The 10,795-nt window shown below is 37.5% G+C and overlaps 1 protein-coding gene across 1 annotated transcript in view; it reads left to right on the top strand.

Moving 5' to 3' along the window:
- The first annotated feature begins 380 nt into the window (after positions 1-380).
- Positions 381-10,795, top strand: part of LOC134666479 (semaphorin-2A-like) — a 110,467-nt gene continuing 100,052 nt past the window's right edge. Inside the window, exon 1 of the mRNA XM_063523656.1 lies at positions 381-1,008. Coding sequence (XP_063379726.1) covers positions 879-1,008 — 130 coding nt within the window. The 5' untranslated portion in view covers positions 381-878. The remainder of the gene's footprint in view (positions 1,009-10,795) is intronic.

Raw genomic sequence — 10,795 nt, 5'->3', positions numbered from 1 at the left:
TCATACGCACTAGCTCGCTAATAAATATACACAAAAGAAAAAATAAACTACTGACTTCCTTTCGCGTGCTTACGAACATAAAACTTTTTCGTGCGTATCCTAACGAAAACATAAATTAGGTAAATTTACTACGTTTTATAGAGAGCATCCCCTTTGTTACAATATGTTGGTAACGACCGAGGGTCAACGCGCAGTCAGATCTCCCCCACGATTTCGAAGCGGCTCCGGATCGGCGAAATTATCAAAACTTTTTAACTTACAAGTTTCTGTAAAGTCTTGTCCTTGCGAGTGGAGCGGAGCGCGCTTCCTTCGCGTGGAGCTTTCAAAGGTCGAGCCGTTTCAGGCTCGTGCCGTCCTTGTTTGCCACAAACGGAGGGTGCAGGCAAACGTAGAGACGCGTTTCGGTTAAATCCGTTGTCTCATGTGGCGAGTTTACCGGTTCCATTCCGGCGGCGAGTTCTCAGCCAGTTGCCGCCGCTGCGATGTTGGGGGCGCACGCCGCGCCGGTCGCTCGCCGACTTCTCGCAGTGACGATCGCGACGACACTTCTTCCCCAACTAATAAATCAAGCGAAACCAACAAAGTAAGCGCTCACGAACAGATAACTTGATGTGAGATAACGAGCGCTGCATGATAGTGATTAATCGCTAAAGTACATTCAACTCTATTCGAAACCAACCGCAATCCCGCTGCGTTTCGATTTACGCGTAATGTAAACACACGGTTAAAGTTTTCCGGAATAAGTTGTTGACTTTACTAACAATAGTTCTGGAACTGGATGCATTGTTTGAAGGATTGTTAGCGATAATGTAGGTAGTTTCGTGGGGTCAGACGGTGTACGTTAGTGAATGTGTTGGATGTGATAGAGGAACTTCAGGATGGGTGGGCAGTGGACTTTTGGCGCGCTGTGGACGTTGCTGGCGGTCGTGCTGGGGGACTCGTGGACCGCCTACCAGGAGCAGCCGTGCTGCCGGCCCGTCTCGCACCACCGCGTCCGGCATCATCGAGGTGAGTCACCCTTCCTCTCTAGAGCACGAGCTCTGACCCAGGAGGATAACGGGCGAGGTAAGAGTGATGATGCATCGTAGATCACGATTCATCAGGCACGTATGTACGTCGTTGTGCTATGTAGTTTACAGTCAGGTAGGTTACTACTTAGATTAAATTATTGGTTTCCGCTACCTAAAGGTTGTCTGGAAGAGATCGCTCTTCAGCGATCCGCTTGTTGTCTACCTCTATCTTATATCAAATTGTTTTCTTCTATCTGTAACTTTTACTGAGGTGTGCCAATAAACAGTTCAATTATCTAAGTATCTATCCACTGCAAGCTTGTAAAATGTGTTGCAAAATGTGAAAAAATGAACTAAGAAGTTAATTTAAAATTTTAAAGAAAGTGTGGCCAAATTGAGTACATTGACCGAGTGATGATTAAACAAGTGAATGAATACAGATAACTAAGGTATTACCTTTGTTCTCGAGTTGTGACTAATCGGAAACACGCAATAGGTAGGCGTACCCAATGCTCTTAAATATTCCTTGCTCACTGGAGAATTGTCGACAGCCAATTTAATTTTATTTTACAATTTATGTAGGTTGGGTTCCTATCTTCCAGCTATGATGGATAAGTATGTATATATTTTAACATCAAAATAGTAATTTAAATTATGTACCTACCTAGCAATTAAGGTATAGTTTGTAGAGTTAGCTCTACTGTCGTTACAGTCGCATTGATAGGTATTATTATTATTTATTACTGATATACGAGTAGGTACTAGGTAGGTACATAACTATCAGATAAAGTTTTCGGTTCGGGCGGGTGGAGTGAAAAAAGTTCTCCTGATGTTAGGTCGACTAGGTATATATTAACCTATATGTACCTAGTACCTATAAACCGTTTTTAATTATAATAGGTATCTGTTAGAATTGAATAAAGGAGTAGCTATTAGCAGCTACTTTCGTTATTTTTTATGTAAAGTTATAAATACATAAATAAAAATATTAGGGGACATTTCACACTGATCAACCTAGCCCCCAAACTAAGCAAAGCTTGTACTTTGGGTGCTAGGCGACGATATAAATACTTATTTACCTACATATATACTTATTAACCTACCGACATAGGAAACACCCATGACTCAGGAACAAATATTTGTGTTCATCACACAAATAAATGCCTTTGCCGGGATTCGAACCCCCGCTAGGCCAGACTGGTCGTCCCAGTTATGCTACATCAAATTGATAAAAATATTTTCTATAGGTACCTACTTAATGTAAATACTCAGAGAGGAAAATTGGGACTACGTTTGTACGGAGAAGCGGTCACGCAACTTCGTCCACTTTTATTATAAGTAGGTAGGTACCTACATAACTTCCTCCCAAAGTTATAAATACTTCCAAAGTTATAATTTAATCGTTAGGTAAGGTAATACTTAAGTAATATTTCAGGTTATAAAAATCTGTAAATATAGGTAGGTAATAGGTAAACAGTCGTTACAGAAAATAAACTGGAAAGCAAAGCAAGCAGGTAATTTACTTGCCTTGTTAAATACAAAACTTTCAAAGTGACGTCTACAATACCATACCAATGTATGGGCCCGATTCGAATTTTGAAATAGACATCTATTAGATATCTTTTAGACAACACCAAGATACGATAACGATATGTTTAAGATCTAACCTGTCTTTGACATTTGCGCGATTCTGGAGATACTCTTGAACGATTTCCACAGGAACTTAGAGATCCAATTCACATCTAATAGATCTATATATCTTACTCTATCTAACGTAAAAGTGACATTGGTTGCCCGAATTGCGCTGCAAAAGAGAACTAGTTGATAATATCTAAACTATAACGTATCTAGATGGATCTAGTACGTGTCGTCTCTTGTGAATATCTTGAAATTCGAATACGGCAGTATATCTACATATAGTTAGTGGGGTATTGCATGCTAACCAGATGTCTTGCAGCCGACGGAACTATAAACTAAAATAAACACTCAGCGAGAGGCAACGTACCATTATATTACCTTTGTAGGATGGGATTTTGCATACGCATTTGAAAAGCCAGTTTTCACAAGCACCGGTGTAGAAAGATTATTCCATTCATGATCATCTCATGTTCAAATAGTTTGTGCTTGCGAATGAAAGGTAATTGAAGCATCTATTTATATCACATTAATACTAAACGTAACTGGATTTCTGTAATTAATTAATTATGTATTTGATTTGTAATAGAGTTAAATGACAGCAATTTATACCAAAGCAAGTCAGTATTACTTATATTTAATTTCGAGGGATGGGCGGTCAAACCCGATAAGTCGCGCAAATGGGTTTTTGAAATGAGTCTAGCGTAGCGTAGGTACTAAGTCCTATAATACATCGCCCCATGAATATTAAATTAACATTTATCCAACAAGAACACAATTATGAGTTACACGAACAAGTCACCAACCAATGGAAGTTACGCTGTTTAGTTTGTAAAGAAAATGTTAAAAAATATTAAGCGAATGTAATTTTAATTAACTGTAAAAAAGAATCTTAATAACGAATTAAGAGTAGTTAGACATCTATCTTATAATTAAGAAGTTAAATATTTTAGGTGAGAGCTTTCACTAATAAAGTAGTTCAATACCTATTATTAGTTTATTATGAATATTTTAGTTACTCGGCTATTCTGAGCGATGAAGTTCTGAGCGCATTTTCGTGTCGAGCGAGATGGTCATTTAATTTTTGGGCCGAGTGGTCTTGGGGAATTCTTTTGGGGCGCGTCGGACAAAGTCTCCGTCATTAGCAAGTAATAAGCATTCCTCAGTGGCGCCAAGCAATAAAAATGCGCCAGATATGAATGCTAGATCACGTTTATTACGTTTTCTCGTACACTGCTGGTTAAGTTTAATAAAAAATATTTCATTTCGTCATAACATTTCTTGTTTACTCTTATCTATAAACAAATGTTTTTTGATTTGCTAAAGCTCTCAAAACGGGATTTTAATGACATTTCTTTTATTAGAGGATATCTACCTATTGCATAATAGCTGTATTATGCTCGTGCTTCTATTGTCTGTCATGTGATAATTCGTCGTTGTCGTCGTCGTGTCGTCTGATTGGCTTTTAATTAAACAAAGTGGGTATACATGCCTCACAATTAGTACCTAATACTTAATAGATAGAATCTTTATGAATTTCGAGTCTACGCAAACGTTTGGAATTGCTGCCTATCTTTTGTAACAAGGAATCGTTAAGAGGTTCGCATGCGGAGAGTGGAGCAAAAAACACGGGTGCCGAGGCGCGGGGCGCGGGGTGAGGGGCGCAAACCGGCCGCGCCGGCGCAGGTAATTGACTCCGTCTGCCGACTTGGCTAAATTGAGTTATAAACCAAACCAGAATCATAGGGAAAACTGAACGGTCGTAAGTCGAACAATTAAGGTAGACATCATCAGCACTCAGCTTGTCACTGGCCCAGTGGCAAAGCGCAAAATTGCATGGCCACTTTATGAATTGATTGATTTATGATGTCATCATGCGATTTTGTAGCTAGTACTTAAATCATTAAACTTATATCTTTAGCAATAGAGGTGACAACGGATTCACAACTATTGGCAAGTCGAAAACTGGGGTCGATTTTTTAGTCCGAGCGCTCTATTTCGTCACTTTATTCTAGCAATAGATAGCAAATACTAGCATTAGATATTAGGAATCTAGTGGTAATAACCACTCGTTTTCAATTCTATTCGTAGAATTTAAATTTTAAAAGCCTAAGTGGAGATGTATTGAAGGGAAAATCACTAAATCGAGCGCTCTAAATTCAAGAATCGGCCCCCTGGGTGGTTTGGATACCTTAACTGTTTCTTTGAAGTCTTTGATTACAATTCTGATAGGTTCCAATATTACCGATGCCATTGTGTTTCGCTAAAACTGAAATTGAATTGTGACTAGAGTCGCCACGAATATTTGGTATTCGGCCGAATGTTGCCTACTATTCGGCCGAATACCGAATATCTGTTGCACCTACTTAAAAAAAAATTCAACCAAATACCAGGTATATTTAATATTCTTGGAAAGTAGTCAAATACGAAGGCATGTTTTTTGATCACAAAATATTTTATTTTTATTATGGGTCTCATTTGATTGACTCTAACTACATTCATTTATTCTGTTCAATATAAAAATATATTATATCTTAGCAAACGTTGTGCTTTGTTAACGAACAGTTTTCATAATAATTCTGACTCAAAATGTTCGCATGTCATGTCGAGAGAGGGGCCGAATATTCGGTATTCGGTCAAATTCACTATTCGGGGTAAGTACCTCTAATTGTGACGTCATAATCATAATTCATATACAATATATAGATTGACTGCCTGACTCTTGCTGATTGAAGTGAATTCAATCAGCAAGAGTACTAGATACTGAATTTTGTACAGTAGGTACTTACTTAACTAATATGACTAAAATATTCAAATTTTTGTTCAACATAAACAGGTTTTTGTAATTTCTATTCCGTACCACACTGCTTTGGTACTTTACGGGCACAAAGGGGTATTTAGTATTTAAATGGGGACATAGTTTATTTTAAATAGGAAGGGCCCATTTCAGTTGAGACAGACACTCCATATACATATTAAGATTTCATTCATTCATTAATAATAGGATGTTCTACGTAATAACATGTTTCTATGAGATAGACTTCGAATATTTGAAATGAGATATTGAATTTCACAAATAAATCCTTCATACGATTAAAATAAAACTTTTGCATAGAATTTTGAAATGGGTTACTTATAAAATACCAGGTATCGAATAAAAGTACCCGAGGCAATAACTTGAAAATTGAAATGAGATATTGAATTTCACAAATAAATCCTTCATACGATTAAAATAAAACTTTTGCATAGACTTTTGAAATGATTATAAAATACCAGGTATCGAATAAAAGTCAGCGGCAATAACTTATTTCTTGCTATTTTTAAATGTAAGCTTCCGTAATTTATCTTTGAAATAAGTCGCGCTCAATTTAAAAGCTTCTGCGGGTAGTCAACAATGGAACATTAATCTTCAAGGGACCAACGACACTGGACAATAATGTACAATAACGTGCATTCTTCATTGCGAGCTTACGTCACATCACATTACTATTTCTCAGACACTATTTTAAAATTTAAATTTAAAAAAAAACGCAAAAGGAATTAAATTTAAGTAGGTGCGTTAAAAGAGGAGACGAACTATAAAGCACCTATCGGTACGCACCAATATTATAGAGGGTAGATAAATACTCGTACTTAAATGTCTGTAACATCAAGATGGAAATGACGAAGCTATAAGAATTCCGTTTTTAGGATTCCGTACCCAAAGGGTAATAACGGGTCCCTATTACTAAGACTCCACTGTCCGTCTGTCTCTCACCAGACTATATCTCATGAACCGTAATAGCTTAGGCTTAGACAATTGAAATTTTCACAGATGATGTATTTTTTTTTGCCGTTATAAGAACAAATACTAAAAACAGATTAAAATAAATATGTAAGTGGGGCTCACATACAACAAACGTGATTTTTTGGCCGTTTTTGCGTAACGTGCGCGGGTCCGACTCGCACTTGGCCGGTTTTTCGATTTCGGCTACGGAACTCTAACCTCTATTATTTTAGCTGTTCGGCATGTGTGGCTGACCACAATGGCCGCCAACAATGTCCATCGACCTGGCGTGTGGTCTGACGGGAGGCCGCGGAATCGTTCTGACAGCAACGATCTTATCTGTATCGCTATAATTTTGAGCTAGTTAATTCGGCGTCGGATACTGCTTGTGGGTGTTAAAATTTACTCAACAGTTTAAATTTAAAGCTAAGTACTACTTTACAGTATAGATTATATTGCTTGAATGTTAATTCTTCATGCTTTAAATAATAACTTAAATATTTCAAAAACTAAGTAAAGGTCTCATGTAGATGCATAATACTCGAAACTTTTTGTTATAGTAAGTTATTTTCAGAGTGTTTTTAAAACAAGTTTCACATAAAAAAACATTTCTTAACTCCCATCTAGATAAGAATCAAGAGGTATTTCGATTTTTCGACAAGCCTTAAGTCCAGGTCCAGGGGGTTGATTTGAGTGGTCATGGTTAATACTTAGGTAAGTCATCTAAAAAATGAACAAAAAGTAAGTTTTGAATGATTTAAAGAACCGGACATCCAAAGCGACAGAAATTCTCTGAATATATTTTTCATTAATCTCGATAAAACTAACGAAGGAAAATAATTTTCAACAAAAATACCAGCGTGAAACGTATCTTGTTTCCGTCCGTATTGTATATCTATTAAGTTTCCAAGACACGGTGATATTGCATGGCGTCTTGTAGGGATTTCCTGGACGGTGTTAACCGAGCTTTATTGGCCGTGTCCCGTCGTAGTGTGAGTCGAGTGAGCCTCTGCAAATCGAACTGACAGTCTTGATACGATTGACGCCGCCTGCCTCGTACCTCGTACCACTTTATCTATCGAGTAAATACCGCGTACATGCACGGAGTAATTTGAACTGTCTGTATCAGACAGTTGATTGCGAGCAGGGGCGTGATGCAGTCAAAAATATTGAGGAGGACCGTCAGCCGTTGAATAAAACCGGATCTAGATTAGCTTGATGATTTTTTTGAGGACGGACAGAAATGTATTTCTATCAACGCTTAAGGCAAATATGCAACGTGAAATTTAAATGTTGATAATGATAATAAACTTATAATTACTCTTATTAGGTACGATATATTATGATAATATGTACGTACGATATAAAATGTACCTAAGTTCTAATTGTCTTCCTGGTCGAGTGTCGCTCAAAATTATGTTGTTGGTAACGAACATGCATTGTTGACACAATGACATAGTAGTTAACACACTCAATGCGTTTCCGTTTATAAATATAAAGTTTAATATAACAGTCCGTTTATAATTATAATATATAACAGTTCGTTTATCTACCTAATATTATAAATAAATACCAATGTAGGATAACCTGGCTTTTCATCAGCTTCTTTCCCAAAATATGCGGATTATGTAAGGATAGGTAAGTATCAGTCTCCTACTAAATCTCAAAGTAGTAGCCATTATTAGCACGATGACTGGATATTTTTATTATATTCATAACAAAGTTGTTGTATAAATATCCATAAAAGTTAGAGAATAAAGTATCTTGACTTAATAACATAATCTGAATTTTGGGCTGCGAGACTTGTATTACTTTTCCTTGTTAGTTTTATTAAATTAATATACATATTAGAATATCTATACTAGTATTTTAGTAGGGATAGTAGAGATTACAAAGTTATTGTTTGTCATCGGTACGTGAACTCGTAAACAGGTCGTAAGCTTCAGGTAAACTTGCCCGGTTTTAGTTTATCTAAGTTGGTGTTGCATCGCTCTTACTTCGACGTTGACAGGTTGTAAACGTGGTGAAATACGGCCCGTTTTATGGTCAGACATGAAGATACATGCGTTAGTTTCTACAGACGGGAAAATTTCGTGTGAAGAGAATTTAATTGGGTACTAACGGCAACAACGCGCCGGTACAAACAAACAATGTCGGCGAGATAAACTTTACTGTGAAGCTAGATTGCCATTTATATTGTTGTGATTTGGCGAGTTTGTTCAATTAAATATTTAAAAAAGTAACAAGGTATGTTGTCGAAACGTGGTTTATTAAATTCAATATACGGGTGAAACCCCGTTGAAATATAAATTGGCAATTGTTTTCCAATTTTTGTGCAATTCATACCCGCCGGGTTGTGTTTATGACAACGCTTAGTTGAGTGGAATGATTGTGTAAAACTGTTGGATGGGCTCCAACGGGCGCGGCGCGGGAAACAAACGACACAAATAAAGTCAAATAAGTGAACCTGTCTGACTCCCGTTGCAGTGCAGAGCAGAGCACACAGGAAAATTTACTGGTTTATGAACTTTGGTAATTCTGATACGCCTACCAGTGGCGGCGCGTCAAACATCCATAGGCAAGCCGGGGCTAATTTGGCTTACACATTTCCTTTACAACTCTGCTCAAACGTCCAAAAACAGGCAAGCCGGTGGGAATCGGCTTTTATGGACGCGCCGCCACTGACGCCTACCAACATCGACTTGAGGGGACTGTTGTCACAATTACGAAGAAATTTGCTTTTCGCGTCTTCTTTCTTGGTATAGGTAGATAACTGTCATAAGCATAAGCACATCTTATAAAGGCCGAGCCACACCGGCTTGCGTGTACGTAACGTGCGCGTGTGCGTGCGCTAAAATGTTGGAGCCGCACGAGCACACGTCACGCAAGCGGTGTGCCGTCTCTCATAAGGACCTGTATACTACAACGCCGCACGTGCACATGCACGTCACGCACACATAGCCGGTGTGCACAGGCCTTAAGAAATAAATGTCTATTTTTTTCTTCTACATGTATAATTTTATTATTATATCTAATAGAATTGCAGCCTAATTATTTTACATAATAATTATGAACTGTTACTCGGTCATTCGGGTCATTTCTAAGTGGGCCTAAAATCGATCTTCTCCTTTCAAAACTTATTTTCACGAAGGCGTTATTACACTTATTACGTGATAGGACGTAGGTAGACGGGCATAGGCCCGTTCAATGTGTGATATTTTCCACTCGAAATAACTTCTAGATACGTATACGTACTTAGAATTTGACGGTATTTGAATACGAATCGAGCGAACTTTGTAGGTACCTATTACAAAGTTCGCTCGATTGCAGTCGAATCTATATGTAATACGTATTTTAATAAATTAGGTCTGAAAGTAAATAGGTACCTATCACTAGCGTCCAGAAAAGTCATGCCACTACAGTAAAAATAACTATCAAAACTTCACAGTGAAGCGTTTCGGTCTCTTGTTCAACAAAGTTTAATTAATTTCAAATAACTAGGTAGACTATATAATATACATAAACTAATTGCAATTTAATATGTATTAGGAGATGAAACAGGCTCAAAAATATTATAAGCAGCTACTGTCTTTAAAAACAAATAATTTATCCCCTCGACTCCGCGGATGCGTATCGACCTTATCGTAAATGACTTCTGGACGGGACTCTTATCTTCCGAGAAATTCTTGGTCAATAATCCATTCTGTTTGGGTTGTTGTTTATATCGACCTATACATATACATGCCTTCATTCCTTCACAGGCGTGATCCGTAATCTAACGGAAGTGATAAGAACGCCGAGGAATGCGATAGTTTTCCCGCCTAAAGGTCAAATTGCTGTTGAAATATATAGTTTTAGCTAGCTAAAAGCTTCTTTCTTCATTATTAATACAGACATACAGAGTGTATTTTTAATTAACTTTAGCCACACCGGGTGAATTACATGTCATATTGAACAACTTTTACTATTGAACTATGCTCGGCATTTTTTTCGTGATACCTACGGTATTGATTAGTTTTGTAGGTATGTTGTTCAGTATGACACTTGCAGCGCATGGCTAAGGGTTAAAACACTGCACGCAGTATTCTTTTTTTTGTTAATTTAGTCGCACACTAGAGATATGCATTCCGGATAGTGTCATGTCGATGGGTACTAAATCAATGGTGGATTTAGGTCGAACCTAACCATACGGGGTCTGTTGTCACTTCAGATAAGGGGAGATACGCGTAATCTGTATCAGCACTGACAGCGTTCGGTATTTATTTACTCACATTCAGATTAGGTGTCGTAAAAAAAGGAGTAATGGGTACATAATATTGTACACACAAACATGGATGAATAAAACAAGTTGTTTTATTCGTTCATGGTGTAGATATATGTATTT

The sequence above is a fragment of the Cydia fagiglandana genome, chromosome 8 (assembly GCF_963556715.1).
Source record: "Cydia fagiglandana chromosome 8, ilCydFagi1.1, whole genome shotgun sequence".
Taxonomy (NCBI): Eukaryota; Metazoa; Arthropoda; class Insecta; order Lepidoptera; family Tortricidae; genus Cydia; species Cydia fagiglandana.
This window is presented reverse-complemented; position numbering and strand designations above follow the sequence as displayed.